The sequence below is a fragment of the Drosophila biarmipes genome, chromosome 2L, assembly GCF_025231255.1.
Source record: "Drosophila biarmipes strain raj3 chromosome 2L, RU_DBia_V1.1, whole genome shotgun sequence".
In the NCBI taxonomy this organism is placed as follows: Eukaryota; Metazoa; Arthropoda; class Insecta; order Diptera; family Drosophilidae; genus Drosophila; species Drosophila biarmipes.
Genome location: NC_066612.1, coordinates 5700029 through 5722240, shown reverse-complemented (window position 1 = coordinate 5722240; position 22212 = coordinate 5700029). Strand labels below are relative to the sequence as shown.

The 22212-nt window shown below is 41.7% G+C and overlaps 2 protein-coding genes across 2 annotated transcripts in view; one reads left to right on the top strand and one right to left on the bottom strand.

Annotated features, from left to right (window-relative positions):
• Positions 1–22212, top strand: part of LOC108034666 (macrophage colony-stimulating factor 1 receptor 1) — a 211861-nt gene that overhangs the window by 174794 nt on the left and 14855 nt on the right. The gene's annotated exons all lie outside the window — the stretch shown is intronic.
• Positions 8041–21870, bottom strand: LOC108034910 (ABC transporter G family member 2). Its single transcript, XM_017110153.3, has 14 exons — positions 21734–21870; positions 19235–19862; positions 15302–15419; positions 14909–15244; positions 14612–14850; positions 14403–14549; positions 13829–14341; positions 13174–13773; positions 11033–11279; positions 9872–10061; positions 9433–9817; positions 9254–9370; positions 8987–9114; positions 8041–8923 (listed from the first exon to the last, which is right to left on the bottom strand). Exons 2-14 carry the CDS (start codon positions 19713–19715, stop codon positions 8144–8146), a joined length of 4281 nt encoding a protein of 1426 aa, XP_016965642.2. The 5' UTR covers positions 19716–19862; positions 21734–21870; the 3' UTR covers positions 8041–8143.

The window sequence follows — 22212 nt, the reverse complement described above, 5'->3', positions numbered from 1 at the left end:
AACTTTAAATTAATAGCGTTCTCGGACTCTATTAAATGCATCGGTAATTGGCAATTTCCCGCGGCAAATGAAGTTGCAGCATAAGCTCAGTTGACAAGGCACAACATAAAAGTGTCATCAAATATTAATGTTCAATCGGGCGATATATGCAATAAATGTGAAATACGAGGCAACGCATTAACGAGTGACAATCGAGGCCCGCGATGAGTCAGAAATGAAAGATATTATTTGCTCCGGCGGCTGCCTCCCATTAATTAAAGCGACATCATCGCGATTCGCTGTGGACTTAAATCGTCTCCATGAAAAATGATTAACAGCTCTTTGGTGAGGCTCTCTGGAGGTGGAAATAAGAAGGCTATAATTTACTAGTATACAAAACATCATTAAATATTTAATAATATTTAAAATCTAAATATTTTCAAACGCTAATAGTTCTATTTATTTAAGATATTAAGATAGACGTACAGATTATAAGATAGATTAAATATTAAATTACGTTTAAAATATTTGCTTAAAAATGTTTTTCCTTCAATAAATATACTGTTTTTTAATAAGATAGCCCGTTGTATACATGACATAATTAATTTAAATACTTTTACCATTTGTATCTACAAGTTTCAATTAGATTGGGTTAAAATAAGCACCATGCTCACCATTTTCTCTCTAAGAAACTACATCGTTCAAGGCTCACAATTCTATACAATATTTTAAATATCCTAAAGAAATAAATACTCAAATAATAAATTTGTTTCCAAATCGTTATAAAATACTAAAAAATATCAAACTATATTAGTTTTATAAAATATTTAAGTAATCTTTAAAGAGATACAATAAAAAATGACTAAACCATCATATAACTCTTTCGTAAGTGGAAGTTTAGCTATAAGATAATAATATGCAGACTCTCACCCACCATGGACACCTAAGCAAGCTTCGAAGGAGTAAAGACCATTTTCCAGTATCTGGCAGGACCTCAAGAATGCCAGGAAGAGGATAAAAACTCGAAATGCTTTGACTGGCTTTGGTTTTGTGAGCGCCTTTCATAGCGGAAATGGGATTAGAAATAAGGTGGGCTAGTAACTATAGGTAAAGGAAGCAGATGCACTTTCGGATACTTTAATCCATCTTAACATTTTAAGTTTAGTGACTTTAATTGAAAGCGGACCCTAACTGCATGACGTATCCTCAATTATTTCGTATCCATTGAGTCATCTTCGTCACACGGGGCGTATGAGCGATGCAATCAGGAATTTTGCAGGGAATTAATTCGCATTTCCCACCCGACAGTGTCAATTAGATAGTGGCCCTCGCTGGCGGAGCAGGGAGCTCCTTCAATGCGGTTTCATTAGTGGCCAAGTTAATGGATCCCCACTGCCTTTTTTATCGCAGTCTTCGTTCTTCTTTCTCGCTGCCCTCATTTTCAGCGGTCTACTTTTCGACGCTGGGCGGAAAAAACTTTCCAGCTTCAATTTTCTCCCATAAAACTTTTGGTTTTTTGTGCAAGTTTCCCTCCTTTGGCCTTCTGCCTTTGCGCTTTGTTTCTGTCTCCTTGTTGCGTATAAATTGCCGTCAATTAGTTTAATTGTTTTCCTAATGTTTTTTCGTTACTCCCGCCCGCATTTTCCGCTGCACTCCATTGATGACCATCATTGATTAGTTGTGCAATTGTTTCGCAGCTGTCATTGCCTTTGTTTCATTTTGCACCACGTCGTTGTATTTAATGGCCGTCAAATACAAAAGCTGTTGAGTTATTATTGGCGACCATTGTTGGTCGAAATTGGAAAAATGCAGACGAAAGCTGCTGGCAAATCCTGCTGAGAAGAATGCATTTCTATGCAAGTGGTTTAGATATTTCAGATTTACTAGAAGCTGGGGAAATAGATATTTAATCGCTCATTGTGCTGGCTAAATGGTGCTGTATTTATTTATGTGAAAAATGTAGACAAAGGCTGTGAAAAATCCTGCATATATTTTTACATAATTTATCCAGATATTTCTGCTTTGTTAAATGCAAAGGAAATAAGTCTTTAAATGCTTATTCTGCTGACTGAGTGATTCAGTTTTTTTAATCCCTTAATATCCATTTTTATGTACCCAGTTTAAATAAATTTGTAGAACTTTGTTGCAACTTAACCACTATCTTGGCCTGACAAATGTTTCCGCATCACAATTTTTTAGGAAAAGAAGAATCCTTCCCGCTTTGGGACGAACTGAAATGCACACATGCATGTGTGAAAACAAAGAGGGTTTTATTAAAATTGATGATGCCCTTCTGTGTTTGCTAGACGACGCCTTCAAGCATGCCATAAATCTTTGTCAACTTTTCTGAACCAACAAAAAATAAAATTAAGCCATTTAAAGAGTGACACATACGTGGCGAAAGTCCTTTGGATGGGCCAACAAAAAAGTGTATTAAATTATTTCCGGAGTTTGTTATTGAAGCATCTGCTTTCATAAGAGCTTGCCTCTAATCCCTAAAAAATACATCACAATTATGTTTGACCATTATTTCGGCAGACAGCTTGGCCCACATACTGATTTTCAAATTTGCGACAACTGCACTTGTTTGCTTTTCAAAATGTAATGAAAATTTCCCACTGCGGGATTTACATTTTCAGTTTCCTCCCAGCCAATGTGTTGTGACAAAAATGGAAATAATGCCAAAAACTTATTTTTGGCATGGAACAAAAATTAATATCCGCCTTTGAATACAAATGGCATTTTCAATTACAGTTTTAAATGGAAAACAATTAATTCTTGGGGCTTTCTTAGGGGAACTCAATGCAGAAATATAGATTCACCCCCGGGACCGTGACTAACAGCTATCAATTTCCTGACTGGTTACAAAATCGCAATGCAAAAATGCTAAATTAATTGCGAGGAGAGTTGGCTCTGTGTCTGTTCTCTGGAGCTGCTTCCGGTTTCCGGTCGTTTGAAAGGATATGTGGATGTACGACGAATCGAATCGAACTGAATTACTAATCACATGTGCCAGGACACATTTTGAGGCCATTTCAATATGCATGAGGCAATTGCGGGGGCCGGTCTAATGACTACATGCATTTAGGAAGCCACTTCAAAGGGCTGATTATTGATTAGTCTGGGGAAAGCTAATTGTTAGTCTCTACTGGGTATTTCCTCCGGAAAAGTTCTTGGCGCGTCTGGAAAGTTCATTGAAAGTGATACAAAGCTCGATTTAATGCACCATTTACTGGCCTGATTAGAGGATGCTCTTCTTGGTCTGTAATTGGATTACCTTGCACTCGGTATTTCCTTTGCACCAGCTAATTATAAAAGTTTCCTTGGCCAAAACTAATACCCTCTAGTACTGGCCACTGTTGATTGATGCCAGAGCTCTTGAAATTTTGTAATTTAAATGATGGGCTCTGCGGTCGAGCAAGTGAACTGCGCGCAGCTGAACTCTCTGGCATGGAAAATTGCCTGGGAAAGTCTGCTCAAAGTTGCGATAGAAACAACGAGATGAAAAATATAAATACCCGGCCATTTATAAGTGGCACTTCGAGTGCCTCGGGGAGAACTTGGGCATTTAGACGCCATTTGCCCGGATTACCACTCTCTTATGCATCTTTAGTTTTGGCCCGAAAGCTCCACAAAACATTTCCCTTTGACTGCAACCATTTAGACAAAACTGCTCTGCACCACCACCGCCCAGCGCCACCCACTGTATAAGCCCAGAAGGACCTTGAACCACTCGCACAATAAAAGTGAATGCCAAAAATACGAAAAATACCAGAGAGCACAGTCCCATGGTTCCAGCTGTGTGATATTTCGCAGCTTGGGCCGGCATAAAAGGAGCATAAACAGATTTTATTACGCTTTTGCCCTTTTTAGAGAATGTAATCCGAAATAAGTACTGAGTACTGAGACGAAGTTATGGCAAAGTAGAGTTATTTCTGGGGCTCAGCTCAGGAGCAGAAATATCTTTACCATAAACTATGGCCCGGGGGAGGAGTGCTCATCAGTAGTTTATGGGTTACATTACTTTTATAGAATTCTTGTTAGAGAAATAAATGATCACGATTTAACAGAATATTACTATTATAAACATATTTAGTATAATTGACATTATTCCAAGCTTGTAAAAATATTTTAATATTCTGGCATCAATGAAATTCCATTAAAATATAACCATTTTTAGAATATAATATATAATAAATATGTAGTATATTATAGTATAGTATGTAACATGCTATTCCAAAATAATGCTTTAAGCTGAATAAGTATAATTTTGAAATTGTTTTTTACTCTGAGTTAGAAATGGGTTTTCCTTCTCGGAATTCGTATTGTGAACATAATTGATTTCAGAACATCGAACAACACCCTATTATTGTGCTGCCCATTGAGCATAAATCTTTTATAATATTTTGGTTCGACAAATGCTCCGTGTCAACTCATTGAAGCAGACCCAAATCAATTAAATATCCATTATGCAAATACATTTGCCGCAGACCTCCTTCATGCATATTTATGTGCCAAGTGGGCAAACCGCAAGACTAACCGAAATAGAATTTTTGGCAGCCACAATGCCCCAGAGTGAACCAGAGGAGACGGGCGAAATATGGCTGTGCTGTTGTGATTGAGGATTTCCATATTTACTCAGGACACAATTTCGGTGGGAAGCCAGTGAAGAGCCAAAAATAAACCCACAATAGCGAGGGGAAAAATAGAATTAGAAGCCGGTGAAATGTATTTGCTGCCCAGCTGAAAATTCAGCCGTACTTGTGAAAATAAAAATCTGTTGCGTATTCAGAGCCAAAATTATGTCAGCTTTTGGCAGACCGGGCAAACAGGATGCAATTTCAATCGAACATTTCACGAAAGCCGCAGACAATCGAACTGAAAAGCAGAACTGCCATTCATAACCGGAAGCGCGTTGTTTGTGTGTGGTGGTCCAACGGCACCGGAAGTGAATCAAGGGATAGTTAGCTTCCGGAAGCACTCATTGTTGGTGGAGAAAGCCAATAATGCCCTCCAGACCTATCAATTAGGGGATGTGGAGTCAATATTGGAACTTAGTTAGTAACATAAAAACCTTAAGCTTATTAACCTTTAATCGGTACAGATTATTTTAAGCTTAGAAAATCCCAGATAAATGTAACCTTTGCATCATTTCTCGGAAAATAGTTTACATTGCACTGGGGATAAATGCCATTGAAGACATAGAGGAGCAAAACAAATGAAAAGGAGCAAGCCAGGCAACTAGAATGCAATTGTAAAACAATTTCAACTTTATTGTCTTACTTTCCTCGGTTTTCCTTTGTTTCCGGCTTTGTTTGTTCTGCTTAAATTTTTCACATTTTCCAATGGTGCAATTAAACCCGGTGTCAATGGATTTTAAGCTGCCAGCAAAGCCATGGCAAAGTCCATAAACTTAATAAATGTTTTGGTAATTACGCGCGAAAACTTCATTATAATTTCATTTTTCGCATATAGTGTCAATAAAATTTACGACATTTTGTTTGCGTTGGCTGCAACAATTAAAATTTCATTAATGGCGGGAAATAAATTATGAAGTGCACAAAATGCGCATAGTCCATTAATAATCCGATGGCGGGAAATAATGTTTGCATGCCAAATAGCAGGGATATTGATAAAGCAAACTGGTTGGCAATTCAGGGAAAATCTGGGGCGTAAAAAGGAAATTAAGCTGTTTAATTCTTGCCGAGCTATGAGCTCAGCTATTCCAGTTAATTTTATTGCAGTCAAAGCAAAAAATGATTTTACTGTTCCTCTGTAAAAAACCGAAAGGCAACTCTTTGACCCATTTGAATTTCTACGAGCAAAGAAATCAAAGAGAGCTTTGAGTATCCAAATCAAATATTTTTTGACAGAGAATTTGACACAAATTTTTTCGTCTAATTGCTCAAAGGAAACGAATTAGAGGAGCAAATTGTTCTTGATTTGAAGAATCCCAAATGATTGAAAACATGCTTTGGCTGAATCTTTCTCGAGGCTATGTCCGAGAATTGCTCTTAATTTTATGTTAAATTTTAATGGTTTAAAAAAATATATTAGAGGAGCGATTCGCTCTTGATATTGGGAACACAAACTGATTAAAAACATTGTTTTTCTGACCCTTTTTCGAGGCTAAGTCCGAGAATCGCTCGCCGGTGGCAAGTGCAACAAAGTGCTCAATAAATTTGCCCTTGCCTTTGTTTGTGCCACAAAGGAAGTGGCTGTTGCCACTGCAACGGCAATCGATTTGTCTTGGCCGCTACCCACGTCCCACTTGTCGTATGTGTAACAAGTGTTGCACATAAATTTCCAAGGTTGCAGCCGCCGATGGGGGCGTGGCATGCAATGTCTTGGGGCAGCCACAAAATAAATAAAATGGTTGCAAGAGCAAGGCAAAAGCAAAAGTGTTTGGCCCGCAGAGTTTGGTGCACTTTTCGCAGATATGCTGGATTTGATTTATACGAAAACATGGCAAGTTTGCGATACCATTTATAAAGTTGCATAAAGCAATTTGTTTGTCTGTGGTAAAGCATTTGTTTACAGATGAGCAGGTGTTATGTCTTTTTGGAAGGGCTTGGAACAGAAAAAGTGGATTTAAAATTGGTTGAAATAAAAATATTTTTTGTGTGGTACACTATAATATTTTCCTTACATTCTCCACGTGAATTTATCTCAGGCTTCATAAATTATTCATATTTCTGTTACGTATCAATCAATTTATATATTTTGTTTCGTTATTGAAACTTTTGCCTCTGGTCGAAGGTACTTAGCACACTTTCACCTACGTTGTGAATCCGAATTGGTGTCTGCATTTTCCCCATTCGCACCCAAAAAGTTGTAGTTCCCCAGCATTTCTATTTGGGTCATTGGGGATTTACTGGGCCCAAAAACTTTTCATATGCTTTTTCCCAACTTTCCAATTGGCAGCTTAAATTTTGCACGTATTTTCGAACCACCTTAAAATTGTCTGCGCAGATTGTTTCTATTTTATATTGATGGAAATTAATTTACATATTCGTGCATATAGTTCATCTGCATGGGGACTGAAGATCTGTCTTGCAGGTGGCTACTCATTATATATAATTAAATCGAGGGCCTTTGCCCAGCCAAAGGACGCTAATTGACTTTGCTCACATCCAAAACACACATATATTTCGCCAGGCTCTGAGGGAAATGCTCCTAAACGAATTTGCTATCTATTTGCAACATGACTGCGGGTAAAATAATGGAATTTCCCCCTCCTCGCCGCGCCGGAAATTTCGTAGACGGCACAAAAAGCCTGGCAAAATGCATTTCGGAGCAAAGCCCAAAAGTGTCGAAGATGCAGAAAGGCCACGGGACTTCAGACTACAGCGGCAGTAAGTCAGCCAAAATTCCAAGATGTCCTTGCCGTCTATGTGGCACATGTTCGCGCGGGGAGTGTGTCTGCTTTTTGGCTGCAAGTAACGACGCTTTCAGGGCTTGAGTTATGTCTGTGCCAGAATGTATGTCTGTCGGCAGCCGGGAACAAGTTCAAAGGAATTAAAGATGGCGGTTCTAGGGGGAAGATTATAATAGAATTTAAATAAATATCTTTAATACGCTGTTGTGGAATAGCATGAATTTACTTGATATATACTTGTTATTTTTTAAACCATATTTCCAACAATTTCTTAGATAGGTAGCTATTTTAGATAATTAAATAAAGTTAAAAAACAAATATGGCAGTATAACTATACCCAAAATGCCAATAAGATTAGGGAAAAGGAACACAATTTTTAAGGACACATAAGGTTTTATGGTGAAAAATCCTCTTTTAAACGAACGTGTTTCATCGAAAACATAGTCATTTGAAAATTTTTTAGTAGAAATAAATTTATGCTTATAAAAAAAACGTTATATTTAAGCTAAAGACAATGTATTATAATTACTTTAAACATTCTGTAAATTTCATGTCTTTTGGTTTGTGTCCTGACTACCTGTAGATAATCGATGTAAATTCTATGTAAAATCTGTATAAAAAATATAATGTAATAGTAAATGAAGGAAAATGTTATTAATTCTTTAACAAACTAAGAGAATAAATAATTTTAACAAAATCAACACTTTATTTTCATTTCTTATTACCCCGTCTGCATCATTATTTTAATTTATATACATTTAAGACCAGGAACACTACCCAATCATATCACCGAATGGCCCGGCGGATGACCGTGCTGAGGGTCACGAAGAAGGCTAACAGCAGGAGGGCAACGAACATCCCCAGGACAGCCATATCCCAGCCGAACTCGTCGCCCGTCATATTGAAGTCCTTCAGGAACTGATCGGCCGTCCTGTAGTAGCAGAAGTGCATTGCGGCATGGCACTCCAGCTCCCCGCGATCGTATCCATAGATGGCCCTCATCAGACCCTCGAAGATGTACCTGAAGAAGGACACATCGCAGATGGGGCGCAGGAACCAGGACAGCTCGGACAGCCGGATGAAGAACCCGGAGAAGAGCAGGAACGGAATGGTGGCACTTGGCACCAGGAATATGGCCAACTGCATGGGGAACAGGGATCCCGCTATGACCCCTATAAAGTGGCCAATAAAAGCGGTCATCACACAAATGGCCCAGCACATGGCGAATCGCGGCAACTCCGGCGGCTGACCCGTCATGAAGTACCCAATGCTGATGAACATGGTGGGACAGATCAGCTGCAGGGGCAAATCGGCCAGGACCTTGGACAGATAGTAGGCTCCCAGGGAGTACCAACCATTGTAGTATTCCCTGATGAACACCGCCGAATCCTGCATGCACAGGAGGATCGAGGGCATGGCATTGCCGGCGAAGACGAACAGGATGATAAAGAACAGGCAGGAGACGTTGGACACTATTTTGCCGGCATCGCCACCTATCTGCCAGTAGACCACGCCCAGAAGCAGGGCCACCACCACGTGCATCACCAGGCGCATTTGGACAGCGACCTAGAGCACATAGAAATTATTATTTATATAAGTAAACAAACAATATCTCAAGTCAAAACCCACCATATCCCTGGACATGGATCGCAAATGCCGGCGCAGCAGGACGCTCAGCTGGAACCAGAAGCCCACCTGCTCCTTGCCCCGCAAATGGGACAAGTCCAAGGTATCCTTGTGGACATCTATCAGTGCTGCTGGAATAAAATTAGAGCAGGCAGACAGAAAAGCGACAGATAGAGCAGAGGAAAGTGCAGTGAAGAGTAAAGTGCAGGAGCATAGGAAGTAGGTATGAGATAAACCATCCTGAGAATCAACCCGAGCATCATCACTTACTCTCCTCATCCACTTGGAGCTTCACCACATTGCTGGAGCTGCAATGCATCTTCTTGTTTTGGGTGATGAGGGACTCGCAGCGCTCTGTGGTAGAGGATTGGCTGCATACCTCCAGGGCTAAGAAAAAGGTAGTATTATTATTTTACTATATCTTAATTGGGAACTTCGTATAAACCAACCAAAATCCGCAGGATTGTAGTACTGTGGACAGACGTGACCAGATTCAGCAAAGGCTCCCAGCATTTCCCGCTGTTCTCCGGCGTAGAGAACCTCCCCGTGGGCCAAAACCAGGACATCGTCGAAGAGTTGAAAGAGTCGCGATCCCGGCTGATGGACCACGCAAACCACTATCCTGCCATCGTGGGCCAGTCGCTGCAGATGGCAGATCACCTGGTAACTGGCCACACAATCCAACCCGCTGGTGGGTTCATCGAAGAACATGATGGGCGGATTCGTGACCAGCTCAATGCCAATGGACAGGCGCTTGTGCTCGCCTCCGGACAGGTTCTTCACTAAGGTCCTGCGGCAGGACTGCAGCTGCAGTATATCGATTATGTCATCTATCTGAAAATGTATTTATTTCCTATTACGTTCTTATATTTTCTTTAGAACACCTACAATTTTCTGTTTCTCCTGTGGTACTGTGGAACTTGGCATCTTGAGGTCAGCAGAGACGCGCAATGTCTCCTCGACAGTTAGGAGATTTAACATCACAAAATCCTGAGCAATATAGGCGGACATTTTCCGAAAGGACATCATATTCCTAGGTCGGCCATTTAATAGGAACTGCCCCGTAACTCCTTGGAGTCTGGAATAAAAGATAAAATCAATTCTTTGAAATGATAAAATTTAAAAGAAGTTTTTCCAAAGACTTTGGACCCCAAAAGTGCAATTCTAGAATTCATAACATGAGTAATTGGATCCCGATTTCAAAGTGGGATACCTCTATGAGTTTGTGGTTGAATTTCCTAATGTTCTAAGTTTAAACATTTATTTTCTGAGGGGGTCAAAATTTTCGACCATTTTCATGTTCGATTTTTCAGTATTTTCAATTGCCTCAAGTATGGGACCCCAAAACTGAGGTTCTAGAATTCATAACTTGAGCTATTGGATCCCGATTTTAAAGTGGGATACCTCTATGAGTTTGTGGTTGAATTTCCTAATGTTCTACGTTTAAACATTTATTTTCTGAGGGGGTCAAAATTTTGGACCATTTTTATATTCGATTTTTCAGTATTTTCAATTGCCTTAAGTAAGGGACCCCAAAACTGAGGTTCTAGAATTCATAACTTAAGCTATTGGATCCCGATTTTAAAGTGGAATACCTCTATGAGTTTGTGATTGAATTTCCTAATGTCCTACGTTTAAACATTTCTTTTCTGAGGGGGTCAAAATTTTGGACCATTTTCATATTCGATTTTTCAGTATTTTCGATTGATTCAGTATGGGATCCCAAAACTTCACTTCTAGAATTCATAACTTGAGTTATTGGATACCGATTTTAAAGTAGGATACCTCTATGAGTTTGTGGTTGAATTTCCTATCGTTCTACGCTTAAACATTTATTTTCTAAGGGGGTCCAAATTTTGGACCATTTTTATGTTTGATTTTTCTGTAATTCATATGGAGAGAAGTATGGGAACCCAAATCTGAACTTCTAAATTCCATAAGATGAGTTATTTGATGCTGATTCAGATAGGGGATACCACTTTTAGTTTGTGATTGAACTCCCTGATATTCCACACTTAAACTTTTATTTTACCCAAGACATATACTCACTTGAAACCAGCCAGAGCATTGAGCAATGTGGACTTTCCGGCTCCCGAGGGCCCCAGTATGGCCGTCAGTCGTCCAGACTTGAAGACACCGCATGCCTCGTTTAGAATGGGGCTAGAATCCTTTGGGGCTCCTCTCAGGCTGTAGCTAACTTGGCTAAAATGCAGTTCCAGCGCCTTTTGCTTGTGGGCCAGGCCGTTTGCCCGAATTTGTACCGCGTTATCGGCCATCGAACGGCGGCTGATTGTTGTTTATGAACCAGATACCCGTGCGGGGAGTTGTTTTTATTTGATTTTCGTTTATGCAGGCAACCGAACATCAAGCCGGTCAACAAACCAGCGAACTGAACTGCCGAACGCTCGATTCTTAATAAATGCACAATTGACTTGGGAGCTCTGACTTATCTTTATCGAGTGACCGTTCGGGAGGATTGCGGATTATCTTATCGCCTGGCGCTGTATGGATTGGATCAAGGTCGTGCAACCCAACCGAACGTGTTGGGAGGCGACTGGCACGGGCTGTCGAACTCCCCGCAGATCCACCCACTTCGTGTAGATGGGATCTTGCCCGAGGTCAGGCCAATAGATTAATAGTATGTTGAAAACGATAGGAACTGTAATAACAATTATTTTTAAAGAGATTATAGTAAAAATAAATAAATAATTGTCAATAAATTGGTTTATCCTATTGATAATAATGATTTTAACGTCCAAGAAACCTTTACAGTTTTAATAATTACAAGATACAAAATTGATAAAATGTTAGTTAAATTTTTTTGAAGTTCCGCCTAAAAGTCAGCACCTCTTTCTGAACCTGCGTGTGACCTTCTTTAGAGAGTGAAATTAACAATTGGCCGACGGCACAGTAATTGATACCGAGTATTCAGCTCGAAACAATGACCGCTGATGATAATGCACACCCATTTACATGGCTTTCTATATAGAGCCCAAACTGCGTAATACAATGGAAGTTAGAATCCAAAGTTGCCTTTGTTAGTTTCAGCTGTTGAACAGATGCCGCTTATCACTAATTTCTGTTTACCCGGAATTATTGCCTATGCAACAGTCGCAGAAAGCCCATAAATATAATTTTCTAATTTACATGAGTAATTTCCACGGAAAACTGGTTCCGAAAGGCCCCAAGTGATGGTTGCAAATCGGGTTTGCAGGCCATTCAATAACTCCAAGTTTGCTCCTTATAATGATTACTTTATATTCATGAATTGATTTTTTATCACATTTGACCGACACTTTGTGTTTATTTTTATTCCGTGTGGCTGTCGTCAATTAAGATTTCGAGTCGTGATCACATTAACCGACTGACAGAGAGAGGGAACATGGCGATCCCCAGCTGGCGACCACTTTCTGTTGATATTCAAAACGCGACTGATTCCAATTGCTCGAAAGGCGAAAGCCGGCAACTGCTATTAATCGTAATTCATCTGGCAACAGGTTTGAAGTGCATTTGGGTTGCACTCAAGTTGGATCCATATGCGTAGCCTACTTCCGAGCTAGCAATAGAAAAGATACATTTACATATGTATTAATCCCAAAACAATGAGATACAATATTTCATTAACACTGTCAATGTCAGTGCGCAGACCTTCAACTCCATCAGCTGGAGCAATTCAAAGTCTGACAGCTTTATGGGAAATTATCCGCATCGCATTGAATGCAAAGTGAGACAGTTTTTACAGACAACATAGAGAAAAAACCAAATAAAGTGTTGAATCTCAGTTTCAAATATTTTTAATAATATTTTCAAAGTCATACTCGCAGCCGCAGCCTAGAAATCAGGCCAGTGTTACAACTAGTCAATAAATGGTTCGTTAATACCATACAAAAATACATTTGCTTATCCGCTATGCTATAAAAATTTTCTATGTACAATTATTGATCTCGGTAACCGCCGGTGTGTATGTTTGTCAGGGTGCTGTGTGTGTGTTTGAGGGCTCTATGATCCTTTGTTTCAGATATATATCACGATTTCCTTACGCTCTACAGGCTTCTCCAATCTTTGGCACATAAGTTTCTCTCGATTAAATGCTTAAAACGAAACCACAAGTATAAAATTAAAACATTTAACTGTCGGCGGAATGTGGCAGGTTTCCTCAGGCTCCTCGGGGCTCGAGGTTCGAGTGCCTCATCTGAACAATCTGAGGCGGAAGGACATGATGTAGAAGGCCAGGATGCGCAGGAAGACCAAAATGCTGAGCAGGAAGATCAAAGCCTTCGTATAGTTCGCATCGGGAAAGTCGAAGTCCTTAAGTATGAAGCGGGGCACTCTGTAATGGCAGTACAGCTCGTTGCAGGCCAACTTCTCTCGATCGTAGCCGAAAATGGCCACCATGGACCCCTCCAGGCTGTACTTGAGGAACGATATGTCGAACATGAAGCGCAGCAGCACGGGAGCGTCCTTCTCCATCAGGAAGTAGCCGCTGAACTGAAGGAACGGGCAGATGAAGAAGGGCCCCAGAATGGAGCCCAGCTTGAGGCTCAGGGCCGCTCCCACCGCCAGGCCAATGCTCTGTGAGACCAGCGCCGTCACGAAGACGATCAGGAAGAACATGCCGAAGCGCCACCACTCCAGCGGCTGTTGGGTCAGCAGATAGGTGGGCACTATGAACAGGGCACTGCAGATGATCTGGATGGGCAGGTCGGCCAGGGTGATGGCCACGTAGTACGCTCGCAGGGAGTACCAGCGGTTGAAGTGCTCCCGCGACACAATGGGGAACTCCAGGGGAACTAAAAAGGCGTAAGATATTAATAACAAATATGCTAAGTGGATGACGGTACCTACACTTAACCAGTATTCCCGAGAACGCGCAGTACATGATGAACATGATGGTGTAGAACTGGTATCCGACGATATTCCGCGCCTGGGCGGCATCGTCTCCTATCCCATAGAACAGGCATCCTATGAGGAGGCCTGTGATCAGGTGAATGGCGAACCGCATCGTGGTCAGGGAGCTGTCGCGCCAAATCAGCAGGAAGGTTCTCACCAGCAGGATGCCCAGCTGGCGGTAGAAAGGAGTGGCATAGATGTTCTGCCTCTTGCACAGGTGCGAAGGATCCAACTCCAAGGCTCGCCTGGGTTTCTTTTTGCTCTTGGGCTTACAGCAGTTTTCGGCGGACTTGCCTCCTACATCACTGCCCCCGATTCCGCCTATTTGACTGTCCCACACCCTGGAGGATAGCTCATTGATGGGTGTCAATGGCTTAAAAGTGCTGGCCTGCAGGAAATGCGCCGGCACGGATGTGGACATCACGGGAGCTGTCACGGGTGTGATCAATCCCGCGGCCATCAGTTGGTCTGAAAGGTTTAATAAGCCTGGTTATTTCTGTACCTTTTACTTCGGATTTAGTTCCCTTACCAACTTTCTTCATGGCCGCCAGCTGCGCCACTCGGGCAGTCTTGCTCTGTCTGTAGTCCTCGTTGCGGCCATTGTCCATCAGGGCCACCAGCTTCTCCAGCTGGTTGTCGTCCTCCGTGTCGTAGTCGTGGGTGGCTATTTCCATTACTGGGGATAAGGTTTTTAGTCAATACTTTTATGCTCTAGAGAGCTCTTCCTGCTGAACCTACAGTAATCCGCTGGATTGTAGGACTCCGGGCAGTGCAGATTGAGGGCACCCAGGAAAGGCAATAGGTTCTGGGCTCCTCCAGCATAGATACACCGACCCTCTCCGATGGCATACAGGTGATCGAACATGGCATAGGTCAGGGCACTGGGCTGGTGGATGGTGCAGATGACTGTGCGTCCCTCGAGGGCGAGCTTCTTGAGCAGGTTTATCAACTGGCCGCAGGTGGAGCTATCCAAGCCACTACAAAATTAAAGTTCCCATTAAATGTGATGATATCTTTTCTTATAGCAGAACATACGTGGTTGGTTCGTCCAGGATCAGTACGGGTGGGTTGTTCACCAGCTCCAGCGCGATGGCCAGACGCTTCTTCTGACCCCCACTCAGCTGGCCCGTCCTCGTGTGCCGGTTTGCGTACATCCCAATGGCCTCCAGGATGCTCTTGACGCGCTCCTTCTTCTCGCTCAGCGTCATGTGGGTGCCGATCTTCAAGTTGGCCGCAAAGTGCATCGCCTCTTTGACGGAGAGGAAGGCCTGCAGACTCGTGTCCTGGCGGATGAAGGCCACATTCGGCTTGAAGGCCTTCAAATCCCGCCGATTGCCGTTTACGTGGAAGTCACCCGTATAGCCATGGGTACTGGGAAAAGGAATACTATAATACTATATATCTAGAATAATATAGGGGTTATATTACGTGTATCCTGACAGGATATTGAGCAGAGTGCTCTTTCCAGCTCCTGAGGGCCCCACTACGGCGCTAAGCTCTCCAGACTTGAAGTAACCCGTCAGGCCCGACAGCACATCTTTGGTATCTGTATGGAACAATAAAATATTTAAAAATTAGAAACATTTTAAATTAATTAGGAAATAAAGTACTTAAATCCACAAAACAGTTCCAACTAACTATACAATCTCGAGGAGGCACACTACTTTTATTGGTGGGTTTTATAACTGATTAGTGAGCCAGTTCCATAAAGTTACTTAATCAGTAACAGACTTCGGTTCGCAAGAAATTCAACTTAATTTGATTAATCACCAAGAGCGTCAAATCAAACTAAAGATGAAGGTATTTGAGTTTCAAGATTAGTTTAGGATTTGCTTATCATGGTTATCAAGTGATTTAAACTAGATTTCGAAAACAGGGCATAAACAATTTGTATATTTATAAATTTCTGAAAACCTTTTCCTATATTTATCACATTTCAATGAATATGAATGAGTGCATACATGAATTGAGTACCGATTGGCAATGTTTATATGTACTTGCTCCCCCACAAGAATTATATGCAGGGTGTCCCACATTTTTGTGTTAAATATAGTAAACTCGTACATTCCCAGTGATAAGCAAATCCCATTTCCCGCGATTGCTGTCGCTCAATGCTGTCTAATCTCATTTTGCACTGGTCTCCCCAGTCGCTGGATGATACTGCCTTAAGGAACCTTAAGTTCAATATACCACTCGATCGGTGTTTTTGGATCACTACATTGTTGTCGCCCCTTCCGAATGTCGAATGTGCCCGGTTAATCTGTCGATTAGCCCTGGCTACTGGCCAATTTAGATTTCTGGGGTCTGCTCGCCCCCTTATCAATCGCCTCGGCGTCGCATCTTATCGCCCGCGAGTTCTATGACCAAAATCGTTGTTAAAGTGCCTTTACGTCGTTTTTTATGCCCGTGCGCCAGATGTTGAACTAGAGTCGTCGCCGGGCCAACAGGTGTACAACGAGCGATTTTTATTGCATTCCCATGGCTGCGCTGGAGTTGGCCACCTTATCGATGTTTGCCATGGCCTTGCACTTGGAAATGCATTTTCGAGAGGGGGCATTATGAGTAGGGCCTGTTGAACACCTGCATCTGACCACTCATCAAAAATTCACCTTCAAGTTATATTAATTTAGCTGTATTATTGCTTCAAACTGAAGAAGGTACATTTATTGAAACAATTTCCATATCAAATTGAGTGGTAATAGCCCTGGTAATTAAATACCGCTTTGATATGATATTTACCTTGGTGGAATTTATGGTAAATAAAATAATTGAGTGTTGAAATGTTGCCAAGGGAAACCGATATTACTCATCAATTAACCCTCCTCAAGTATTTTTTCAAACACGCACAAGCCAGACAGGAATCTCCGGTCATTATACAAAGTCCGTATTAGGTCGAGCCGGAAACTGTCCCCAACAATTACATCTAGAGCTAATCTCTCAGCACTCTTAAGTCACCTGACTCATCTCAAAAGTTGGTTTTAAAGTCGGTCTCTTTGTGAGCATATTTAATAGTCTAGAACGTTTTAGAAAGGGAAACTGAGAAAATTCATTTAAAAGCTACGACAATGAAGACACGCGAAGAGCAGTGGAAAATCCAAGAACACAGAGAAGAGGAGATGTTTCATTTAATGGAATTTAAGTGACATCAATTAAAACGCTTGCGCCTTTCTCCTAAAAAACAGGAACTGCTTTAGCATGTTTTCATATCCCCTATATTTTCTATTCTAATATGATATCTAATATGATTATCACATGTCCCACATGTGATGTAATCAAGTCAGTACCTTACGTATATATGTACCGGTGATAGAAATATCTATTTGCTTTCACTGGCTTCCGATTTTCAATAGTCTGAAACCCATTATTGGTGAGCATTCTTGTATGTGAAATACATTTTTCTTTCATTATCAAAGGCTAGGTAGGCGATAAAGGCGGTTTGTAGATATGGAGCACGAGGAATATTGTAGTAAATTTGGGTTTTGTTATGCTTCGCTTTCAAAGAAGTACAGGTGGCCTTGCATAACAGCTCAAGGATCTATGGCTTCAGAGGGGTAGAACAACGCTTTATATAGTGCACTTAGGCACCGCCTCAATTAGTCTTGTAGCCAGCAGTTAACAATGGTTAGCCACACACGAATTGCCGCTAATCACCGGCCATAATGTTGCCAACGATTTATCGTGCATATAATCAGCGGGGGGCACGTGCCATAATTTCCATCAGGATCATAATCAGATACTTAAATGAGTCACGGGCCGTGCGTCACCTGGGATACCTCTACAAAGCACCTGCTCACCGAAGTACTTTTTGGGAAATGACTATCTATCAGCGGTGCACTTGCGTGAGTCACGTACTGTAAGTCCCTTCAATATGTCCACGATAAGCGATATGGTTCATGAGAAGTATCAAGTATCCGCGATTGTCTATTTTCCAACATGTTCTTATCGGCATTGTAACTGTGGGATCGTCAGATTGTAAACAAATAATGTAGTAACCCCGCCACACTCGACGGTATGCAAATAGGTCCCTGCTTTGTATATACTTTTAAAACCCAATGACCTTATTTAGCCCTGGCCATCTTTTTTTTCTGCGTGTGCCCAAGATCTGTTTAATTTAATTTAAAAGGCTCTTTGAACCCAGTGATTCGCTCAATCAGCTTGTCAATATAGCGAATTGAAAGTGTCTCCGCTCGTTACATGTGTCTGCTGTACATATATCCAATAATGGAAAATGATTTCTTTCTCGTTGCCATTTTCCTTCCCTCACTGGACTGTGTGCCATATTTAAATCTTAGAAATGAAGAGTCTCACGAAGCTGATAATGGCCAAGTGCCCTAATCTACATGTCGCACGCAGGCAAGTCTAACGAAATTTGTTATTTCTAATGGCTCTATCTGGAGATTGATGAACCGAGACCATATCAGATATCACCACATTTAGTGCTGATGGCTCAAATAATTGCTGCACTATTTGTGTTCTGATGGTCTGCCATTAGGAACTCATTTTTGACAATGAATATAAAAAGGCCATTCAAGAGCCAGTGAACTGGCTTATTTTAATTAGGTTTGCTGGACAATACCGCGCCAGTTCGTATGAGTGTGGTATATTATAAAGCCAACCCCTAATTATAATTGCCAGCAATGCGTGACTGGGAGCAAGCAGGCAATTTTATGACCTTGGGGGGAATGCTCTTCAGAAGTCTTTTGTTCCAGTAGGATTCCGAGCTCAGTACTCAGAATGTTCTGTGTATACGAAAAAATGCAGACTTCGCAGAGTGACAAAACAAAGACAGACTATTTGAGTATCCTGACTTTCTTTTTTGTTTGCATGGGAATTCTGAAAGCCATAACTTTTTGTTTATTTTCTTTAAGTTCGATTTGGATTTATCTTAAATTTTTTTTTCTGAGAAACATCAAAACTTTAAAAACAAAACTTTGTAAAATATCACTCTGTTATATATGTGCCCCCTTTTTGTAGACTTTGTTTCTACTTTTCCGTCTCTTTCAACTTTAAATACGACGTGTTTCTAAATTTAAATTAAAATCAAAACAGAATGTACTTTGCTGTAGGAATAAACACTGGAAGCTCAGTTTTTAAGCCAAGCTCTGGGGGATTCATTTTCCAATGTCAAAATTGTTTGGAAGACGATCTTAAAATCTCAAATATTGTCATTGACACTAGACTACCTCAAGGAAACCATCATTAGGTATTGTAAGTTTGTTAAAAAGAATTAAGGTTAATTAACATAGAACAGGGAGGTCTTAAGATCAAACTAGATCTTCTTCTATTTTTTAGTGTTTCCTATAAAGAAACCCATAGGTATAGTTAAAAGGGACCCCCGAAATATCATAATGAAGAACTCACCCCTCTGGAAGACCCCGAACTTGGTGGTGTAGCGTATGTTCTCGAACCCGATGTTGATCTTCTTGATGGTCTTGTACTGTTCGTGGGGGAAAATGGAGCCTCCGCTGGTGGCAGTGCTGCTGCTGTGGCGGCTCTCGTCACTAGCCTGGCTCTTCTGGCTCCGTTGACTGTGGTTGGCCGGTGACGAAAGGGGTGTGGCGCCCATGGGAGTTCCATAGATGGACTCACTGGCCGAGAGCACCGTGTTTTCCGTCTCGGCCAGCGGCGCATCGTGGGACTTGGACTTGGTATTCAAGGTCAGGTGGGGCGGTCGCTTGGAGGCCAGTTTCTTGGCGGGCACGGGCGTGGTGGGTCGGGGTAGTGCTCCAGATCCCCTCGATGGCAGGTGGGTTTCCGAGCTGGACTTCAGATTAGTCAAGCGGATGACATCGCCACCGGTGACATTGGGCGACACCGCACTGGCCAAACTCCAACTGGACATGTCGTGGGTGCCTTGTACTCCCCAGAACCTTTGATCTTTGGGCTTTCGCACAACCTAGCACTCTTTCGGTTTCACTTTTATCTCTCTGTCTGTGTCTTAGCTCGCGTTCTCCATTTAATTTTATCTTTCCGCTCGCTCGTCGTAGGCCTGTTTTTTGCGTTAATTTCGAGGCGCGTCAAACAATTAGAATAATTTATATTTTGTGTGTTCGCGAGAGTTCGAGTGTGCGAGTGTGACTTTTGCTCATTTGAATTTTCATTTCGCTCTTCGCCTCGTCGGTGCGAGTTCATTCGCTTTCTAGCTGTTCCCAGGGGCGTGGGGCGTGGGGCAGGGGGTGCCTATTGAGACCGGCAGACAGCCCATTTAATAAAAAGTCGAACGGGTGGGAACAGCAGCGGTAGCCTGTTGCTAATCAGACCATGCCCCCAAAAACAAGAATAGCGCACGAACACATGGCACATGTAAAGCGAGAGAGTATGAGCCAGGGGCGTGACATTACAAATTCTCAGGGGGTATATATTCCTTTTTTCAAAAGGAGATATTCTATTGCAACATTTGTTAAATATTTGTATATATTATGATCTTTAAGGTTCCGAAAACCCCTTTAACCATCTTGAAACCAGAGAGTCATAACCAGGGGCATGGTATTACAAATGTTCAAGGTGGATTTGTGTAATATTTAAAAAAGGCGTCAAAATTTTTTAATGTATTATTATATTTAAGGTTCTGGAAACCAGGGTATTGGTATTACAAATATTTAAGAAGGGTTTGTACTATCTTTTAATAAGACGCTATAAGATAACCGAATCATTTAACACTCTTAGGATCACTCTTAGGACATATAAGCCAGGGGCGTGGTATTAAATCTATTCAACGGGGGCTTAAAATGTACTCTGCTTTAGCAGGCCTTTTGGTATAGCATATCATATGTAAATTTTTTTAATGTATTATTATCCTTAAGGTTCCGAAAACCCCCTTGGCCGCCTCTGGCATAAACAATGTTTGTTGTTATTGCCCCACACAGAGCGAGAATGTGGCAAATGTGCTCTCTGTTCAGAAAGACAGGCGCTGCGGGGGCGGAAAGAGGAGACCAGATTATTGCGCTACAGTAAAGATGGACCAGCCTTAAAGTATCCCCGAAGGCTGTACTAATATAAGATTACATGACTTTGCCATTACAATAGGAAACTTAAGGTCACCTAGTTACACTGGCTTTGGATTGTAGATACATATACATATCTGTATTCATTCCCACAAGAAAGAAATCTATATTTCAATGTAAAATAAATTTAAGGCACATAAACTGTAAAGATATTGATTAACTCTTTTCGTTATAGATAACTAACACAGCTTTTTATTGCACCATAGAAATACGAATTTTAATTTTTTTTAAATATTTTTATCACTTTTTTCCGAAAACTAATATGCCCCATGCTTTGATTTTGTTGCGTAGCGCCCGCAATATGCACTCAAGCTTCTTCTTTATGATGCAAATCGGGCATATTTACGTATATTTAGCACGTCGCTCTCCACAGCCTTTGTTTTGAACAGTTGAGACGCACTTTTAATCGTTCCAAGTGTTTGGCTCAATAAGAGAACCATATATCTTCGGTCAAATATCTCGCTGCCAAGCAGCTGATGTATCTTTAGGTGTGTGTGTTGGCCTAGCCATAGACTTATTGGCCCTCCGTCATTCCCACGTCTTTCGCGATTGGCAGTACGCGTTGCTTTTGCTCCGGGCCTGCTAACTAAGTGTCTAGTACGTGTAGTTGTTCTCACTAAAGAGTAGAGAAGTATCAGAACCTGAGGCCTTTTTTGCGGCTTATCAGCGGGCGGCCGAAGGCGGAGGGGCCAAAGGCTGAAGCCGCCAAACCACAAAAATATTCTGTTCGGCTGGAGAACTCAGACCGATTATCACTGTGTCAAGTCAATGCAACTGATAAGCCGAGTGCAGCTCACACACCCGCACACCCGCACACCCGAACACCCGCACACACAACTACTGGATCGAGTATTACCGCGCGTAATTATATAGCTGGCTATATCTTTTGGGGAACCGAAGAGCTGCGCGATCTTTAGCGGCCGTTGGCATGGCACGAAATGAATTCAGGAAAGTTGAGTTGAAAATATGAACCGCGCTGATTAGTTCTCTCGCAGAGAGGGGCGCCGAGAACCGAGGAGAGAGCGTGCAATCAGCTGTCTTTCAGACGACCCCCACCCAAGCTACGCCCCTGCCCTATGGCTTTTGTTTACGACTTCTCTCTCCGGCGGTGGTGTTTTAAAACCCATTTCCATTCGCATTACTGCTGCTCTTTTCGGGCAACTCCCAAACGGGGAGGTTTTCCCTCCCAACTCCTTTGTTTTCCTGCTTCCCAGTGCAATTTCAGTTGGCAGCCAAACAAAGAACAGCAGAGAAACAAGTCAAACCAGTTTTTTGATGACTATTGCACTGCGCAGCTTGTAACTGCCTGCCCAAATGTACGAAATAAATCACGGA